The sequence below is a fragment of the Nannobrachium achirus genome (assembly GCF_963921795.1).
Source record: "Nannobrachium achirus genome assembly, chromosome: 16".
Classification (NCBI taxonomy): Eukaryota; Metazoa; Chordata; class Actinopteri; order Myctophiformes; family Myctophidae; genus Nannobrachium; species Nannobrachium achirus.
In genome coordinates this window covers 10,127,316-10,149,462 of record NC_137823.1, presented here as the reverse complement: position 1 = coordinate 10,149,462, position 22,147 = coordinate 10,127,316, and the positions used below count along the sequence as shown (strand labels likewise).

Sequence of the window (22,147 nt, the reverse complement as noted above, 5' to 3'; positions counted from 1 at the left end):
TTTACTATTATGAAAATGTATAGATTAGGTGGGAAAGGAAGCTAAAGAAATGCTAACCATATATAGCGACCTACCTCTAATATACAAAGGCTAAAAATATAGCCTTGTTTTATACATAAAAAGCATTGTGTTCACTGTATGATTATATTGTGAATTCCATCTCTGCCTCTAGTAAGTCTCTTCATAAGCCAAGGTCAATAAAGGGTGTGAAGCCAGGGTGGAACCACTATGTAGAATGCCTACATGCAGAGGCCAGGAAGGCATTTGAGTTATGGGCTGAGGCAGGTAAATGTAGAAGTGGCCCACTTTTTGAGCATAAGAAGCATACTAATGCACAGTTTAAATATGCCCTTAGATACATTAAAGGAGTAGTTCACCCCCAAAATGACTTTTTTTCTATTGATTACTCAGGCCATGGAGAGTAGTGTTCAATAATATTTTTGGGTTTTTGTCACATTCCTAAGACAACATTTTGATTCGAGTAAATTTACCCCCATTGATTCCGGATGGTGACCCGTTTCGAAACGGGTCACCATCCGGAATCAATGGGGGTAAATTTATTGTTATCACATTTTTGTCTTAGGAATGTGACAAAAACCCAAAAATATTATTGAACTCTACTCTCCATGGCCTGAGTAATCAATAGAAAAAAAGTCATTTTGGGGGTGAACTACTCCTTTAAGCGAAATGAGAACAGCTTGAGATCTGACTCACTAGCAAGGAAGCTTCAGATCAACAGTGTAAATGATTCCGAAATGAGAGTAATGAATAACTGTAAAACACCTCTACCATCTTGCATAGATGGGGTGAGTGGCCCTAACGAAATCTCTCTCCTGTGGAAGAAGAAATATCAAGAACTATTTAATTGTGTAAAAAGTAATGTTTCTGCTGTTGAGAATGTAGAGTCTGATGAGGGGGTTATTATCACTCCTTCTGAAATAAAAACTGAAATACTGAAGCTTGGAGACAACAAGGCATCTGGTATCGATAATATAACTGCTGAACATATCAAATATGCAAGTAAGAAACTCTCCCCTCTGCTGAGTTTATGTTTCACTGGATGTCTAGTACATGGCATCTTACCTGATTCTGTCATGGCTGTCCTCATAGTGTCGGTCTTAAAAGATAAGACTTGCAAGTTAAACAGCTCTGCAAATTAAAGGCCAATAGCCCTGGCTAACATTCTCTCCAAAGTATTGGAGATAATGTTGCTGAATAGATCGGAGAGGTACATCCTTACGTCCGACAATCAATTTGGGTTTAAGCATAAACATAGCACTGACATGTGTATATTTGCCCTAAAGGAGATGTTAGATAATTATAATAGGCAGAACTCCTCCATAAGACGCCTCGCAGGCGTTTGTCGAGTTAATCATGAATTAATGTTTGTAAAATTATGTGAAAGGGGGATTCCTAAATATCTTGTCAGAATATTAGCATTTTGGTATGCTTACCAGACCATGAGGGTAAAATGGGGCAAATCTACATCTGAACCCTTTCATGTCTGTAATGGTGTTCACCAAGGTGGGATTTTGAGTCCCCTATTATTTAATATTTACATGGATGATCTCTCCAAGAGGCTTAGTGCATGTCGTACAGGTTGCAGGGTGGGTGATTGTCTTATCAATCACCTAATGTATGCAGACGATGTGGCTATATGGAGCCCGTGCACTGCTGGGTTGCAAGAACTACTAAATATATGTACTCAGAGTCAGTATGGGTTAGACCATGATATCAAGTACAATGCTAAAAAGAGTAACATCTTGATTGTGCATTCTCTTTATCGGGCTCTGCCCTCAGTGAATCCAAGGAGGTTAAATACCTTGGACATGTCATCACAAATGATCTTTCAGATGATAAAGACATATATAGGCAATGTCGCAAATTATATGGCCAAGCTAATATGCTGTGCCGTAAATTTAGCATGTGCTCTGTTCCTGTCAAAATATGACAATAATGACAGCATGAGGTTGCTACTTAGAGCTCCTCGAAGCTGCAGTGCTAGTCATATGTTTAAACGCGTCGGTCGTGTTTTTTATCTTTGCTGCCATGAATTAAATAAAAGTTTTGCTATTTTTATACTGAACAGAGTTGCCTTGGACCTCTTCTTCGTTCCCCACCTTACCCCATCACTGTTTTTTTATACCATGGAATGGAACTAGAATTTTTGTTGTCCTAGTCATATGTTTGTAAGTGTGGGGGTACCCACTTGCCCTGCCCTAATTAGACACTTGATGTACACATTCATGTGCAGAGTGGCTGTGTCTGATAATGATATAATTGCGGTTATATGTAACCCAAGACGCATCTCTGTCCGGTTCACATCAAGACTATGGTGCCATTGGCACCATAGTAATTCTTTTCTACTTTTGTATGTACAGCAGTAGTGCTTTGGGGGCCGGACGGGACCGGACGCCGTGTGGCCGGAAATATTTCCCCACATGCACGCGCACGGACGGCACCGAACGGTGCACGACCGTGTAAAAGCGTGCATAAAAACCGTCACCAACTTGGTGAATCATTTAAACTGAACACAGCTATTCCAGTCTAAGCATTAGCCTACCACGTCAATACATAACTCAATATAAGCTACATTTTTTAACCACCGGTGGTTCAACAACATCGTGCAGTTTCTACAAATGAAGTTAGCAACAGCCATCCATCCAAGCCATGCCATTGTTATGTGTATGAAGAGTCACAAGGTGGGAGCTGCTGGGGCAAGGGGGAGGGGTATGAAGCTCTGGTCTGCACTTCTCATTCACAAGTTCACAAACATATCCGAGTGGTAAGGGATGCTCTAATCTAGCAGGTCATAATGGAGATGGCAAAATGTAAGGTAGTGTTTTCTTTTCAGTCACCCGAGTGTTAAAGGCCTTTTTTTTTTCTTTTTTCTTTTTTAACAAGGGTTCATCTTTAGATAGCCTAGTCCAGGGGTGAAGTCCAGATGAAGATTCAGTGAGTCATCATCAGGTGGAGGACGGAGTGTAAATTGCTTCATAATATGTGCCACTTTGAAGCTCTGGCCTGGCCAGGTAATAACTGCACTCTCACCATAGACGACAAAGAGGACACATGACTTCATGTATCCTCTAACTCTTGCCTCAGTATCAGACATCACCTTCACCAACACTTTCTTGTTGGCAAAAGTGCCATGCCATCTAATTTGTCGGTAGATGCCGGTCTTATATAATGCTCATTTGTGTGATGTCATACTGATGTCACTAGTGTGATGTCATACAGATGTCAGCAGCTATGTCTCTATATGGAGTTATAGGTTGTCTGTGTATATATGGGGCTTGTGAGGTCAGACTTAGTAAGATGCGTCGGTTATCTCCATATATGGAGATTCAATATTCAACCGGTAACTATGGCTACCTATGGCAACGACTAGCAACGTGAAGGTGAGTGAGGGTCTTTGTAACACATGGTGTAGTGCCTTTAAGGTCATGCACCTTTGTTATGGTTGTGAACTTGTGAATGGGAAGTGTAGACCAGAGCGTAAAGGTCTACATAGCACAATATTGTCATAGTCTAAATAAACAAGCATATTGTTCAAAATGGGGTTCTTTATTTGACAGCAAAAATACATGTTCAACGCTGCTTGCACTGACTGACAGATAAAAGAGGTTCTGATTACCCGCAGGTGCGCACACACTTAAAGGACAATATTCATATATATATATATATATATATATGAATATATTCATAACGTTCATATTTTAGATTGTAATTAGATAAAATAAAAGATGGGCATTCAAATGTTTTCATTTACTGCTTTCTATTGTTTTAGCCATACAAGTGGCTAAATATGTCTTTAAGCCGGGAATTTCTTTGTTACTATTTACATTACTATTTACACCAGCCTCCATAAATCACATCTGGCCATGAAAGATTGCAGTGCATCTTAGGAATGGGCTTATTGTGCCTAAAAAAATACATATTTAGCCACTTGCATGCATGCAAATCAAAATAGTTAAAATCACTAAAATGATAGAAAGAAGTAAATGTTTTTTTTTTTTTGTTTCTAATGACTAGGCCATACATGGGCAACTGGCGGCCCGGGGACCACATGCGGCCCTCACCTTCATCGCAGGTTAATACCTGAATACTGATATATTATTGATTTCAGCTGTTACAATTCCAAACATGGAAAAAATACCTAATTTAATTTCTTCATTAGTAGCTAAATGACTAGTATTAAAATGTTATTGTATTTTTATGTCCAATGTATTTGTATTTAAGTCCATAAAGTTGACATAAGAACATATAAATGCATTTGACATTTTAAAACAAAAGAAGAAAAAAAAGTTACTTTCAGGATTCCAATTAAAAAAATAGCCAAAATAGCAGATCTACAAGCTCAAAACGTGTCGCACTGCGACACGTTTTGAGCTTGTAGATCGGCTATGTTTGCTATGTATATGCATTGTGGCCCTCTGGAGTGAGTGTGAAAATGTAGTGGCCCTCTCCATCATCAAAGTTGCCCACCCCTGGACTAGGCTATCTAAAGATGAACCCTTGTTAAAAAAGAAAAAAGAAAAAAAAAGGCCTTTAACACTCGGGTGACTGAAAAGAAAACACTTCCACTCTGACTGCATTTATCAGTCAAATTGACACGTAAAGTCTCCAGCGGGGGTTCTATTCCCCCCGCTGGAAGCAGGGGAAGAGGTGTTGCTCTCTTGGGCAAAAAGGGAGAGAATTTACCTGTCAATTTGACAGAGTGGTATAAATGTGGTATAAATGTACATTATGTCATACATAATATTTCAGAAGGAGAAAAAAAAACTAGAACATATGTCTTGAGTATTTAGGAAAAGTCATGGAAGTGGACATTTCTGAGACCTTCACGGGGAGAGTTATTGCACTTTGCAATCTCAAAATCACCCATGTGTTAAGCACACACCAGACCTCTCACGGTCAGCCTTTTGTTCAATGAATGGTGGGGTAGGGTACTACTTCTATAGTTATAATGTGTCAAATGTTCATCTTGATAAGGGCCGGGGATGTTGGGAACAGACCCTGCCTGAGATAAACAGGATTTTAAACTAGTAGAGCAATATTTGAGGGGATTCATTTTCAAACCCTCAAACTGTTTTTCAATATGAGAAAGTTAAAACTCCAGCAGTCATCAGGTTATGTCCAGAGTCGTTTGACTTTTGCTAAAAGCCGCACCCGTCACCAGTGTTGGGCAGTAACGAATTACTAATAATATATTACTGTAATATTATTACTATATCCAGTAACGAGTAGTGTAAGGTATTACTCTGTCAAAAACGGTAATATATAACGCTTTACTCTGCCAAAAAAACACCTCGTTACTCCGTTACGGTTTCTCGCTGGCCGGAGAGGAGAGCACTCAGAGCAGCGCATGCAGCTGCTTAATTGACGGTCGTTAACTTCTTTTGATGTTCTCTGAGAGCCTAGGTCAACTTGACACAGAGTTGCGCAGTGAGTCGTAGATTGCGTCACCACACACACACACACACACACACACACACACACACACACACACACACACACAGACAGACACACACACACTGGAGAGAGAGAGAGAGAGAGAGAGAGAGAGAGAGAGAGAGAGACAGAGAGAGAGAGAGAGAGACCCTCTTCTCATTTACACACAACGACACACAGGGAGAAGTAGTTTCTCTTCATCTCCTTGGTGCTGGATTGTTTTTCAACTTACAGATACTCCTTCTGATTAGGCCTATATCCTTTATTCTGAGTTAAAGACCATACAGAGCCTAGGGTCAAAATTACTGACAGTTTTAAATGTCTGGTAAATGCACTGATCACAGCTGTCAAATAAAGCTTGTTTGGCTGATTGGAGACTTATTTTTCCAATAAATTGGATTCTGTTCTATAAGGAGCTGGCTAAACAGATTGTGTCATTGTACCCTACATCTCTTTTCTTTTGCGGGGTAAAAAAGAAAAAAAGTAATGTAACTTAATATATTATATATTGCTCTTGATTCCAAGTAATAAGTAATATAATATTATTACTTTTTCCAAGGAATAATAAGTAATATGTAACGATTACTCTCCTAAGTAATATTGCCCAACACTGCCCGTCACACCAATATCTAAGAATACTGCTTCAGCATATGCCACAAACAGGAAGTTGCTCTTTGAAGAAATGCTCGGGCGTGCAGCGTGAATGCATACGCTTCAAGACAGGAAAGAGAGAGATGAGTCAGAGTCAAAAGACAGAGTGAGAAATACAAACTGCGTGCACAGACCAAGGGACCGTTCCCCCCAACACTAGGCCACTTTAAGAATACAATGTGTTTGCACTGGCTCAATGACAACAGACTCTCAATTCACCTAGGTAAAACTGAATGTATCCTCTTTGGATCTAGTCAGAAACTTAGCCTAGTTGAGAACTTCACAATTAAAGTAGGTGACACTGTGATTGAAAGAAAAAAACACATCTGCTACCAGGGTTGCATCCTGGAGGCTAACCTATCCAGTGAAAAAATTACTACCAAGGTAATCAAAAAAGTCAACCAACGAATTTGTTTCTTGCAAAGGGTTGCCCCGCTGATCAATATTAAATCTCGAAAGACACTAGGAGGTGCTCTTATTGGGCCCCTCATTGATTACGGAGTCCTTGTCTGGTATCGCGACGCCCCAGCTGCCTTAAAGTTAAAGCTCCAAACAGCCCAGAACAAACTAATTAGGGTTGTGCTTGGTCTTCCATCTCAGACCCACCTTACCGATCATCACCACGAAAGCGTGGGGTGGCTCAAAGTAGCTGACAGAGTAAAGCATCTTGCAATGGGCCTGGTGTACAAGATTCACTACACCTCCAAGATACCCACGTACCTGGCAAACTACTTCTTAAAGGTCAAGGATGTTCACGATCACAACACCAGAGGCAGCTCCACTAATCATCATAACGTAGATTTAACACTAAACAAGGTGCTAACTCGTTCTCCTGCTATACCATCAACATGTGGAACGCCCTTCCACATGCCTTAAAGGAGAGCAAATCCCTAGCCTCCTTCAAAATTGGTATGAAAAGTCACCTTCAGACAGCTACTACCCGTGACTTGTAAATAGACTAAGCCCCCATGCTCCCCCCCCCTTTTTTTTCTGCCTTTGTATTTGATGTTATGCTTTTGAAACTGATATTATCCTAGATAAAGTATGTTCTATCCGTCTGTCTTTCAATGTTATATGAGATACTTAAAGTGTGGTTCCTGTGGAAATAAGCCTCGGCTTTCTAGGATCTCGTTTTAGTTGACCTTGTACCAGTGATTTGTACTGTCATGAAACTGTACTTTTTTCTATTGCAGACTTCTAATAAATTCTTCAATCAATCAATCAATCAATGACCCATCTCTTCAGTTCCTTCCATCCAGAACATATGCCAGGCTATCACCACCGCTGCCCATGACTTTAAATACTGTATTTACCCGTATACTAGCCTCGGGAAGCCAGGCTTACCCGTATACTGACCTGACACTATAGAGAGACCCTGAAAGAGCGTTTTTTGTATTATTATGTTTAAGCTAATCAAACTGTCACGCAGAAATAAAAGGGAAATTCATAGATTTCTGTAAAATAAGACCAAACAGACTCATTGCTGTCATGAGCAATCATGATACCGTCATAACATCATCCCCAAAATGCAATTTCTGAGCCTTAAAACACCCTGCAATGTAATAATGTACTGCATCATGAACTACTCATCAAATATCTGTACCATTTGTTGCCACAATACTGATTAATTCACACTCACAGCGAGATGTTTTTACCTTCAGCTGCAGAGATGTTTAAGAATGATGCTTCTTCGTCTTCAACTACACCCGGGGTGTCGCCACTTCCTCCAACCCAGAGGTGGGCAGGCTGTAGTCGAAAGGGCAGGAAATGCAACAAAATCATCATCAGACTTAGTTTTTGTCACCCCTGTAAATAACTTGTTCATCCACGGCAACCCTGAATTACACTGTTATCTTTAAAAAAAAATCTTATGTCACATTACACTGCATAAATATTAGATATGCACGATCATGAAATTATGGCCGATATCCGATATTTTACAGGCTCATATTTGTTAATACCGATTCCGATAACGATATATGTATTACATTAATGTATTATATTGCAATATATATCTTATCAGAATCGGTATCGACAGATATGACACTAAACATATCTAAATTTCATATTTTTATTTTAAGAAATCCAAGTTGAAAATCTTTCCAAGAAAACCCAGATTGAATCTTCAGCCTTCATCGTTACAAAGGGCTTTTTCAGCTTCACATTCAAATGTGAATATTATAAAAAAAAATATCAGCTAAACCGATCAGTTATTTTAACATTGATTCGATACTGATAATGCATTTTTTATGGCCGATACCGATATGATGGCCAGATTAATCGTGCATCCCTAATACATATGCAAATCTTTCCTCGTAAAATACATCACAATACAAAAGTTCACAGAGGAATAGCTGTTTCCATCAGAACGGACTGAAAATAACTTTTTTTAACCACTTGAGCCCAGCATCCCTATTCTGAGGGGAACGTTCTCCCAAAATAGCCGATCTGCAAAATAGCCGAGCTCACAGCCGTCACAGTGTGACATGCTGTGAGCTTGTCGATTCGGGGTCATGCCTATGTTCCCTCAACCCTATGTTCCCTCACTGAGGTTAGGGTTAGGGAAGGAAAAAGAACTCATAAAGTACAGTGCAACTTGTGTGTTTTACTAAGCATGAAGGGTTTAAGTGGTTAAACTGAAGTGATATTGATGAATTGACAAATATAATCTAAGTATTGTGGAATAGATAACCTGTTTAGCCTTAATGTGATCATATATGCTAGACTGTCGATCAGGCCTGAAATTTCATCATTTTAGGGGCAAGGCCACTAAGTTCATTCTTTTAGGGCACAAAGGCAAAATGCTAGGGTAGGAAGGCCATCAAATAAAACATGATTTTATTCCATTGAAAGAATTTGTTGAATTTAAGGGTTAGGGATGATAACCTAACCTAACCTGCAGTGAAGATACATTATGGTATTTACAATCTGATGCATGCTCAGCCCAGCACCAATCAAATTCACTGGATTTGTTTAACGATAGGGGAGTTAAGATTTCAGAATCTTAACACAAGACACTGGTGTCTATGACAAGAAAGAGTCAGAGGAGAAGGTGGTACAGTCAGCTGGGGCATTAAGGCCACTGAGGCCTCAGGTCATGCCATTGGTTTGAGGGGCACAAGGCCAAACTGAGGGGCAACGACGGCCATGGCCTTCATGGCCTCCATGACATTCCTGCCCTGCTGCCCATGGTTGGGCGTAAATGTAGCAATGATGAGGAAGTGTATGACACACACACACACACACACACACACACACACGCACGCACACACGCACGCACACACGCACGCACACACGCAGCCCCACCTCTCTCACTTTTTGCTCTTGACTGGGTTGAAACCAACTGCAGTCGGGTCGCACGTGGAAAATATATACTTTGCGATCGATAGAGAGAGAGAGAGAGAGAGATAGAGAGAGAGAGATAGAGAGAGAGAGAGAGAGAGAGAGAGAGAGAGAGAGAGATCTATATATCATATTGTATGAAGAGCAGCAACCATGCTTTCCACAGCAGTGCATTGTAGTTACTGTAGGCACATATAGGCCACTGTAGGCACTGGTACTGTAGGCACATCCTAAGAAAACTTTCACAAAGTGTTTTGTTCAAAATGTGGGCACAATTCCACAGAGTGACAGTGAGTCACTGTGATGTGGCACAGAGTGAGATATATGGGCATAAAGGGATTCTAGGAAATGCCCAAGTGGAACAGGAAGTGATGTCACAGTTACAGTATGGACATCCGGGGTTTGATGACATCACTTCCGTCAGGGGAGGACAACTTCCGTTAGGGAAGGACAAGCTACAACATTTCTCATGGTATACTGCGACCTTAGGTCTCAACAAAAATAGAACAAGAACAAAACTTGCAGTGAATTACCTGCTTGCAGTTACTATCTTCATGAGTGAACCAGTTGAATTACATTAAGGATTGCTTGTGTCAGGTCCCTAGCAACATTATCTCTACTAAGTTGGACCCCTAAGGTCTACACCACCCACTTGGAGAACCAAAGCTTTAGGGTTTTGTAAACCTTTCTATATATATATATATATATATACGGTATATATATATATATATAGGGCTGGGATGCAATTAAAAAAAATATCAAATTAATTACAGTCTTTGTAATTAATTAATCACAATTAATCACATTTTACTCGCATGTTAACATTTGCATTTCTTTTTTCAAGTAAAACACATTTTGTTGTATGAGTGAGTCAACAAGTGAGTTTTTTAAATCTAAATTTCGCATCCACTGGGCCAAGCAAAGCGCTCTGATCGGCTACTTCTCCCTTTGCGTTTGTTGTCTCTTCTTGGTTGGTGCTATGATCGGTATGCCCAAAACTGAAGGTTCTGTGCATTATGATGACCTTATGGTTGGCTACATCTGTCATGGTTTGGTACCAGAGTCATAAGATTATTATTGACAAAATGCAACACTACACACACAGTTACGCACTATTTATGGGCTATTTAATCATTTTTGAAAGAGTATTATAATAATGAGATCATAATGTGTTAAACCATCCTCCACTCATGTGTTTGTATGAAAACGGGCAGTGTGTTTGTTTCAAAAGCTAGCTATGATAAATGTAATAATTAGTCCATGGGCCAAACGAGATGTTGGTAACCGAAAGGTGATTTATAAATATTCAATATATTTATCAATATTCAATAACATGCCATAAAGATTCAATAACGTGCCATAGATTTATCTTGATTATCGACACATCAATATCATTAACTAGTCAGATGCAATTCTGGGAATTTGCAAGTGTGGTTGCTGTGATGTGAGTCACACTTGTAAATTTATTCCGTCTCACCATTTGAATTTTCCCTATTCAAGTCAAAGGGGAAAATGTATTCTCTAATAAATGAATGGCCATATATAATATGGAGATCTCGGTGTCCCTGATGTCATCAATATTAAGCCCATATCTGGTAATGCCTATACACAATGTGTCAGTCTCATGTGGTCTATGACGTCAGACATCTATGATGTCAGTCATCTCCATATTTGGGAAAAGTTACATTTTTGCATTTTTCCATTATAGTGAATGGAGAAACTTAATTCACAAATAAATGTATATACCGGTACATTAAACTATGTAACATGTCTCTTAGCAAAATGCAAGCAGACGAGTCCCGACGAAGCCGGGAAGTAGTAAGGGAAAGTTAGCAGAGTGCTGGACCAATCTGGGAACTAAATCATTACCAAAATTTCTTCACAAATGTGTTCATAAAGGTGTCTACTATCACCTCTGAATTTTTTTCAGTCACAACTCCCATGGGAAACTTTGTGGGAGCCAATCAAAGTCGGGGCTATCCCGAGGGCCTGGGATTAAAGGGGGAAACATAAAGAAATGGCCAATATGAGCGTATGAGGTAACCGTTAGTTATCAGTAAAAATGACTCCTTGGCCATAAAATAGGCCACAACATAATATTGGCAAGAACAAAAATGGTTGGAGTAGGGTTTGAATCCATGAAACCTATTGAAGATCAGGCGGGTAAGCGCACATCAGGACACACAGGATAACATGATGCAATCTGACAAGGAACACTCAAACACAGGGTTTAAATCATAGGGACTAACAGGACACAGGTGAACTCGAATGACATGATTGGCTAAGCCTTAGCCAAATAGGCCTATTTTATGGCCAAGGAGTCATTTTAACTGAGAACTAGTGGTTGGAATGGATTCAGCAGCCCAGAACACCTCATATGCCATATTGGCCATTTTTTTAAATTTTATGCCCTTTAATCCCAGGCCCTGGGTATCCCGATACCCCCAACTTTGATTGGCTCCCACAAAGTTTCCCAAGGGAGTTGTGATTGAAAAAGTTCAGAGGTGATAGTAGACACCTTCATGAACACATCTGTGAAGAAAGCTATTGGTAAAGATGGTTACACATCTCTCTGGGCCTGGGATTAACCCTTGGATGCATGACCAACCAATACCTACACTCTTCCATGAGTGGGGTCAAAAATGACCTGGGCCTGGGATTAAAGGGGATAAAAAAATGGCCAATATGGCAGGTTATTCTAAATAGAGGTGTCACCTAACCCTAACCTAAACCCGTCCCTAACCTCGGTGGGGGTATTTCTGAATCTAGGATTAATAAGAGAAGGATATCACACTGGGCGTGTCCCAGCCGTGGTACCGGGGTACGGGGGTACGGCACATGCGCAGTACAATCTGGCCTGCACCTACACTTTGGCTCAGTAGATGGCGGCGTGTAAACATTAAATGGTAGTGTTTGTTTTCTCCTACTTTAAGTGCCTGCTGGGGCCTTGCTCTTTGCTCAAATTAAATGTTCTTATGCCACAAAACAAGTAGGCTTATTTGGTGCCCTAATAGGCACAACTATGTGTTGCATATCCTGAATGAATATTGCCTAAGTTATAGAAATCCATCGTATTCTCATCTACTGCCGTTTTACTGATATTTTGTGTAAGTGCTTATAAATAAATTAAATTGTGCGGTCTGTTGAATGTTTTGCACCATACAAGTACGGCACACAGCACAAGTTAAGACATATGCTTCAAAGTACAGGATTATATAAAAGCATCCCTCTGAAGACCAATTATTTCCCACAATTGATTGATTTAAAACTTTATTAGAAGTTTGCATAGGAAAAGGTAGTTTCATAACAGCTGGTACAAGGTCAACTAAAAGGATAAGCACCTCCAAAGAGCATTGGGCTTGTTTCAATTGGGGTCCTTTAAAAAAATAAAACACAGCACTATGCAGAAAATATAAGAAAACCTGCAGCTGTTTAGGTGATGAGTGGAGAGAGAACAAAACAAACACACACACACCTCGCTCTACTGAGAACGGATCATGATCTTTTTTATCTAGTGCCTCTGCTGGAACACTCCACCATGGCAGTTCCTGTTAACACTGCGCATGTGCCATACCCCGGTACCACGCTGGGACACACCCAGTGTGATATCCTTCTCTTATTAATCCTAGTTCTGAATAGGGATGTTTCTAAGTAGGGGTGTTTCTGAATAGAGGTCTGCCCCCGGTAAGGATTTAGTTCCAGCACTCGGCTAACTTTCCCTTACTAAAGCCCAAGTGCGTGCCACCAGAGCTGTGCACCATCGGGCACAATGGACATGCCCGGGCCCTAAGGCAGTAAGTGCGGCAGTAAATGAGTCAAGAAGCAACCATCGTACCTGCGTGCAATACAACACAAGAGCACCCGTCTCATTTAAAAGTTATTTTATTTGAAATGTTTTAAATACAAATAATATATTTTTTCTTCCCATTTACAATGACAGTTCCTTTGTAAACAAAAGTGGCAGAATAATCATTGGGTAGTTTTTTTTCTTTCTTTTTTCCAAGTCCCAAACCCTAGGGGCCCTAACCAGGCAGGGTACGGGTCCGGGTCCCGGGTCACCTCAGGTCAAAGGGTCGGCGACCTCTGCGTTTCCGTTCAGGGGGAGGGTAGGAGAATGTGGCGTCTGGGGTTTACCTTCTCTGCTCTTATTTCTGTTTTCCACACAAAGAAACACTGATGCTACATTCTATTGCAGAGCGATAAATACTTCAAAAGAGTACAATATTTACCCGTTCGCAATTACACCTTCTCCGAGCACAGTTACAGGAGGAACTTTTTTTTTGCGTACATGTGTGTGTGCGTGCGTGTGTGCGTGTATGTGTGCATGTGTGTGTGTGTGTTGGGAGAGCACGTGCAGTGGACACACAATCCACTTCCCGTACTGCTGAACATAAAAGAGAGAAAACAAAATAATCACACTTAAGAAGGTAATAAAAGGGGGAAAAAAAAAAGAAATATAAGAAAACTACAACGCAACTTGAGTGTGGATAATTCACACCGACGAAAGATTCGGTTGTTTCTTTTGTTTCCTCAAAACAGAACAATGTCCTTTTTATAGTTTTTTTTTTTTTTTTTTACATTAAAAACTGTGAGCGTCCCAACACTGCTGTTGACTTCCACCTTCCAGAGTCCCAGCAGTTTGAAAATGAAGCAGAAGGCGTACACACATTCTGGAGGGTTAAACATTGAGATACACAGCTATAGAGAAGGAACACAGTCCAAAAAAAAAAAAAAAAAAAAAAAAGTTTATATGAAGAGTTTCTAACCGGCAACAACAATACAGTATAATATTGCTTCGCAGCTTTGTGAAGGGGCCCAGACGCGCACACACACACACACGCGCACACACACACACAGGTGAAGTTTCAACATACATTTTGACACAATCATAATTTGGGAAATATCTGAATTTTCCCCTCTTACCACAAGATTGGTTGACGGCCGTTCATGAAGGGGGGGGGGGCTACCTCCAAATGGGGGGGGGGGGGGGGCTACCTCCAAATGGGTGGGGGACCCTAGAACCCCAAATGAGAGCGCCCTCTTAGAGCTTTTAGTCGGTCATGCTTTGAGCAGCAGAATTGGTTTCTACAATGAACCAAGTGAACATTGTTTTATTTTTAAAACCTCCCCCAACCCATAAGCTTCAAAACAACACTTTTTGCTTTTCCCTCACAAAATAACTAAATGAAGGAATTAAAGTAGTAAATAATGACTTGTTTTCTATTAATGAAACATCTCAAAGCCTCGGATTCTTATCATGATTACACAATAATGTGATCCATCCACAAACTAAAGAACAACTCCACCAAGGCTTGGTGAAATTGATAGAAAATAAGTCTATTTTTGGGAGAACGGCTCATTTAAACACGAAACACATTTAAACTGCTTCCAAAAAAGAGCCTAAAAAGGACCTTCTATGAAAGTCTATCTTGTGGTATGCTCAGTTGTATTTATATAACAACAATAATAAGGCCTTTTCTTTTTATCTTGGGACAGTGAAGTCTTTAGGAAGTGGAATGTGATACTACTTTAACGGAAGAGGGAAAATAAACTTTCAGAGGTACTCACACGTCTTGTGTTATGATATAATAATAATAATAATGATGATGTTAGGGGACAACAATGGCGCCAACACACTACCACCCAATTAAACACTGTCATATTTAATCCACTTTGTCGTGCATTCTGAAAAAAATAAACTAAAATAAAAAAAGTCCATGACCTTGAAAATCGTCCATTTCCCGAGACAATTTCAGCCTTTAAATGACGTTCTCCTTGCCATTTCAACCAAAATACAGTCATTTTGCAGAAATCAAGCACGTTTAACGTTGGTAACAAGGTCAGAGTGGCTTCGATCAGGGGGAGAGAGAGAACGTGTGCGCAAGCACGCGCGCACACAAATGGAACCAAATGGACCCATAATATGAGTCTTAAGTGGACCTTTATAAGTATGTAACTCTGAGAGTGTACAAATGGAACCAAATGGACCCGTAATAAGGGTCTATAATGGACCTCTACATTTATGTTAACTCTTGAGAGCGTACAGAATGGAACCAAATGGACCCGTACGCTCTCAGGAGTTGCTCCTTGAAATAAACACGTTTATGAGAATCCCCCACCGTATTTTACACGTCTGTGATTAAAGCATACAATAGAAAAAAGAAGAAAAAAACAATCTGCATGGACTAGCGGCCTATATATATACTGTACGTCTGAAATCATAAACAAAAAAACAATGTTGAGATTTCAAAATGGAGGCTTTAGTCTTTTTGTTTGTTTATTTAGTTGTTTTTTTTTTACCAACGGATTTTGCAGCAGTTACCCACAGCCCCTCCCCCCCCCCCCGCCCTAAGGAAGAAGAATTGTCCAAAAATAGTATCCAGCTCTCTCTCACACACACACACACACACACACACACACACACACACACACACACACACACACACACACACACACACACACACACACACACACACACACACACACACACACACACACACACACACACACACACACACACACACACACACACACACACACACACACACACACACACAGTGGGCTGCTGCGGTGCATACTTGACACCACCAGTAGGGGGGTGAGGGTGGGGTTAGTTGGTTGGTGGGTGGGAGGAGTCACATACATCCTCTTCCAGGGAGGAGGAGGGGGGGGGGGACGACACACAAGTCTTTTAACCCTTCAAGGGGTCTCCGTTAAAAACAGAGAGAGACCCACTGCTGTGATGTCACACAGAACGACGTATGATGTCACAGACCGTGTATTTCCTGTGTATAAACTGTCTGTGAGGTGACAGTGTGGAGGGTGTTGTTAAGCTACCCCCTCCCTGTCAGAAGAAATTATATATATATATATATATATATATATATATATATATATATATATATATATATATATATATATATATATATATATATATATATATACTGCATTTTCATTGGCCATCTGAAGCCAGTTTTAATGCAAACCCTTTTTCATTTATTTCTTAATCGGTGGAATTATTATATATAAAAAGACCAGTTAACTGTGTTTATATATGCATATATTTATATCGTCTCTGCCGGATGTAAACCTCATTATGTCCAAAACTGTCACTTTTCCATGATTCAAATTTTAAAAGAAAACTTGGCATCTCTAAAAGCTTGAAACACGTCACGTTTCACGCTTCGGGATCTGCAACTTTTGACGTGTTTTTTCTTTTTGGTGTGACGATGTTGTAATCAAGTAGGGGGAGCAAAAAAAAAAAGAGAACAAAAAAAGTAGATAACAGTTTCTTTTTGGCCCGATGACGGTGACGATATTGACTGCTGTGCTGTCCTTTGGCGACCGAACCCATCTCCCCCCTCCCTGTCGGTCGATCATGAAAAGCCAGCACCACACGTGTGTGTGTTCGGGGCCGGGGACGAAAGCGTATGCTACTTGGTCGGGTTCAGGGAAGAAAAAGAAGAGAGAAAGAAAAATGGATCGGAAAAAATTGTGTCCGTTTTCAAGATGTTTTGGGCGCCGCCATCTCTGGAACGGAAGGTCCAACGTGCTCAGTTCAAAGGTCGTTGGAAGGGTGACTTTGAGGACATTAAGCACATTATCTCTGGTTTCTCAGGTACTAAAAACTATGATATTGTCCGGGTCGGGTCGGTTCCGGGTCGGGTCGGGGCCGAGCCTTCGTGCCGACCCGGTTAGGGCCCAGGTTTAGGGCCATCATTCTCAGGCCCGTTGATAACTCTATAGAGCGGTGTTTCTCAAAGTGGATTCCAGGGACTTTGTGGGTTCTTTATAAGGGTCTAAATTGACCCATACAAGTCTGTAACTCTGACAGTGTACAAATGGAACCAAATTGACCTATTTGTATACTGTCAAGAGTTAAAGGAGTAGTTCACGCCCAAAATGACTTTTCTTTTCTATTGATTACTCACGCCATGGAGACTTGAGTTCAATAATAGTTTTTGTTTTGTGTCGCATTCCTAAGACAACATTTTAATTGTAGTAAATTTACCCCCATTCATTCTGGAATCAATGGGGGTACATTTATTGCAATCAAATTAAACACTTTCAGTGCCAACCCTGAGTTTCCCGAGTTTGTGCCGTTTTTTTTTTTTTTTTTCAAGAAATGTTTTTTGGACCTCAAAAAATGTATTAGTCATGATTGCGATCGCGAAATTGCATGTTTAACCCCCATACCAACCCCATCTGAACACAACATTTCAAACATGGCAGCCAGGTTTGTTTACATTTGAAGAAAACATAATGGCTGCTATATCATGAATGCCTGAATGGATTTCCAAGCGGATTTTTTTGTTTGAAAGCTGTGAACAGCGTGCACATGCGTAGTGCATGATCTGTGCACGAATTCTTGCACCAGCGTGCACACTATTTTTAACCCTTTGTACCATTTTGGTGGCAAAACGGCAATATAAGAAGAGGTCCCACTTTACATATGGCACCGACTGCGTGACAAAAACTAAAACATATCCATGAATTAAAGTCTCCATGGTGTGAGAAAAATCAATAGAAAAAAGTCATTTTGGGGTGAACTACTCCTTTAAGAGGGGAGGACCTTGAAATGTAACCCTTTTGAGAACCCCTGCTCTAGTGTGTGTGTGTGTGTGTGTGTGTGTGTGTGTGTGTGTGTGTGTGTGTGCGTGCATGTGTGCGTGCGTGCATGTGTGCGTGTGTGTGTGTCATGGTGTTCAGTGGTTGTCCTCTTCGTCCTCGTCACTCTCCTCGATGCCGTCGCTGTCCTCCTGCTCCTCGTCCTCCTCCTCCGTCTCTGGGATGTCCCACTGGGGATGGTTGTCCAGCATGGCCTTGGCCTCGTGCACCTCCAGCTGCAACGGGAGGAGAGGAGAGGACAGAACACAGGGTTAGCGTTTAGATAAGTGTTTCTCATCCACTGTGCCTGGGGACTTTTTTGGTGTGCCCCTGAGAAGGGTCAAGTGTGCCCCTTGAAACTGCTTGAAAGCCAGTATTGTATTTATCATTTTAAAAATGATTTAAGCTAGTGAAAACAGCCGATCTACAAGCGGTGCGAGGCGTTGTGTGCTTGTAGATCTGCTGTTTTCACTACTGTTGAGCGGCAGCCTTGTATGATGAAGCAGAGCTTTGCTTTGCAAAGAAACGTACACATTTAAAACTTGGAGATACAAGGTTTCTTCCAGACAGTGACGATATTTACACCCCCGTATTATGTTGGTGTGCCCATGGATTCTTGGGACATGAAAAGTGGGCCAATGCAGAAAAAAGGTTGAGAAACACTGGTTTAGATAGTCTAACCTAACGCGGACATTCTATGGCCCCGACAGATCTCATCGGCTCCTCCGGTGTCTCGTAAGCAGTGGTGAGATGCCTTGGGCTCGGTTGGGCTCGGTGAGCCCACACTTATCAAGCTGTACGCACGCGCGCCCGACATGCACGCACGCACACACACGCGCGTGAATGCACGTCGCATAACAATACTCTGGTAGGCAGGTTAATTTACACTTACATGCGGCCAGCATAGACGTTCGCCCAGCATTCTTTGCAGACTTTTAGCTCCTTTCGGAATCTCCCTCCGCTATGCAGCTCCTCACTCTTCATGTCATGAGTTTAATCACTCATTTATTCAGAGCTGCATAGCGGAGGGACTCGGGAGAGGTTCCGAAAGGAGTTAGCAGACTTTACTGTGCGTGGGTGAGTCTATAAAGTCTATGTAAAGTTATTTTACATAAAACCTAAAGGAAAATACATTAATTGAAACTGAAATAAAATAAACAAATTAACAATGTAACTAAATAATAAGAAATGTAATTAGATAAAAAATGTTGTGTTATACAGTATTAGCACAGAGCGGCAGGCATGCACGCACGTGACATGAATTTGAAGACATGAATTTAGAGGGACACCACTTCAAAAATCACACCACTGCTTGTAAGGGACGCGGAGGGGAACATGACTCCTGCTGCTGTCCGCTTTAAGTAAATGAGGAAGTGATCGGCGGTGGAAAACGAGTGATAAATCATAGCGATTTTATAATTATAATGGATAAGCCTAAAAAAAACAGTTCACATGAACAATACTGATGTAAAATAAGATATCTGAACGGCTACGTATATTTTATATACAATTAAAATGTTGTGAACCACAGTTACAGGGGCGCAGTTTACTTTGCACAGAGCCAAATCCATATAGCAGAGGTTGTCGGGAACTAGGGGTGTGAAAGAATATTCTTTATTCGAATATTCGTTCGAATGTTAACAATAAAAGAATATTCGAAAGTAAAAAATGGAGCTTCGAATTAATTTATATTTAATTAAAACAAATATACCGCACTTCTCGCGAGATTCTGGGCGCATGGAACGTTAAAAGGTGGCTGGTCTCGCAAGGCAGAAGTCTCCATTCGCTGCTGCAAAAGTGGGCTGATCTACAAGTCCACAATACGTCGCTGATCCAAAACGTTGTGAGCTTGTACATTAAGGGTGCCTATTTAGCGACACCGTCATACAGCGAAGAATAAACCTCCAGCTGCTAAACTTTCCCTTCACTCACGCTGTCCCTCACACACAGTGTGCAGCTTCCTCCGCAGGCTCTCTCCATTCCGACGGAGTGGAGAAATGCACTCGCCTCGCTGTGCACTGCACACTCAGTGCTGTTAAACTTAATACGTTGATTCAGAATGATTATCGAGTCAAGCTGAAACGGGCGACGCATTTGGTAGTGACGGGAAGCCGGACAACGAGACTTCTCCACCGAAAAACTCAAAGCATGGATTTCTTCTCACGAGTCATTCTCCCCGCACGCAGCCACGGTAAAAGTCCCTCCGTCACACTCTTGTAGACTACCTAATTTGGTTCAAACCAAAACATACTCCATTGGTGTGATTATAATTGCTCGTTTCATGTCGTGGCTGTTCCAACTCCATCACAGGCTGCTGCTGTGAGTGTGACGCTTCGCAACGACGATGCTGCCAGGCACGTGCACACAGACATCAAACGGGGCTTGAGCCCCTGCCCTTTTAAGAGAGAATTGTCCACCAAAATGCCCTTTTAGAAATGTCAGCCCCTGCCTCTCTTAACATTCTTTGCACGTCCCTGACCAACGCGGACCTGGCTGCACGACCGCGACTGTCTCTACAGTTTACAGTTTAGGCATTTAGCAGATGCTTTTAATCCAAAGCGACTTACAATAAGCAGATAACACATCACAATAATAAACAAGTTAATATGTCAGTACACCAACAGCAATATAACAATGCAAATAAAATAAATAATTAAAGAAAAAGGTTTCTTTAAAAAAAAAAAAAAAAAAAAAGATTAGAATAAACAGCTTCGAATTGCGAATGCTTCGAATTATTCGATATTTTCGAATATTCGAATTTATTCGAATCAACGGTGGATTTTCGGCCGAATATTCGAATGCTATTTTTGGCACATTTTCACAGCCCTATCGGGAACGGGATTCGAACCCGCAACACACTGTCAAGGGCCTATGTGGTATGCACCTGGACCGCTAGACCTGGTCACCCTACCTGACTACTTCTCCCCCCCAGCCCCAGTACCTTGAGAGGTTTGATCTGGTCCAGGCCCAGGTAGGAGTCAGAGCGCAGGATCACAGAGTACTGGTAGTTTCCTGTCTTGGACGGAGCTGGGAACTTCAGCTCCACCTGGTGGAGACACAGGGAAACAACAACACATGGTTCAATAGGTGGAGTAGTCTCGCGTAGCCAGACAACTATTCCACAATCTCCGAATGCTATATAGAGTCTGGAACGGCAGCTCCCGAACGGCGAGTATCGGAAGTAGCCACTGCTGCACGGAACTGTAGTCCCATTGGAAACATAACAGAAACACACTAGGACAGACAGAGTCATTCGGGCGGCATATTCTTGTTATGGGTGTATAGTTTAAGAAAATATTTGAAAACATCATGTAAAAAACACACCAGAGAAAGACGAAATAACGCCCCAAAAATGTTGAAAGGAGACATGTACGCTTCCAGTAGGACTTGTTATTGCTACTGCACCAAGGGAGCGGTTGCGTCACATCCGCTTTATCTCGCACTCATCATTTCTATTTCCGTGCCCCAGACTGTATGCCGGGAGCATTTGCAAATCGCAGAGGCAACAGTATGGCCACGCGAGACTATAGGTGGAGCAGTTGGAAAAACCCCACCTTTTAGTTACTTTTTTGTGTGACATAGAATGACGGAGCAGGGCACTCATTACGTCCTCCCGGTGGGGGCTCCTCAACAAGGGCATAGTGACCGGCTTGCACGTCGAGGCGATATAGGAACAGACTTTATGCTCCATTCAAGAGAATGTTTTTTTTTGCCAAACTTTATGCTTGCTTTTATTGCCTTAACTCATTTACTTTATTTCCAAAAATGTACTAGCCATGATCACAATCGCGAAATTATATGTTTAACCCCCATACCAACCCCATCTTTATAACATGGCAGCCATGTTTGTTTACATTTCAAGAAAACATAATGGCTTCTATCTGATGAATGCCTGAACGGATTTCCAAGCGGATTTTTTTGTTTGAAAGCTGTGAACATCGTGCACACACGTGGTGCATGATCGGGGCATGGACGTGCATGATCCGTGCACTATGAATTACATGGAAGTCTATGGAGACATGGCATCCTGGTACTTGGCAGCCATTTTGAAAAGGCAGCAAATGAGTAATTCTCTGGTTTATCGGGCCTGGTG

At 41.3% G+C, this 22,147-nt stretch overlaps 1 protein-coding gene across 1 annotated transcript in view; it reads right to left on the bottom strand.

The window, feature by feature from the left end:
* Window positions 1-16,421: 16,421 nt before the first annotated feature.
* Window positions 16,422-22,147, bottom strand: part of sec63 (SEC63 homolog, protein translocation regulator) — a 46,882-nt gene continuing 41,156 nt past the window's right edge. Inside the window, exons 19-20 of the mRNA XM_080743917.1 lie at window positions 20,996-21,100; window positions 16,422-18,290 (exon numbers count right to left, since the gene is read on the bottom strand). Of these exons, the coding sequence (XP_080600043.1) occupies window positions 18,153-18,290; window positions 20,996-21,100 (243 nt within the window). The 3' untranslated portion in view covers window positions 16,422-18,152. The remainder of the gene's footprint in view (window positions 18,291-20,995; window positions 21,101-22,147) is intronic.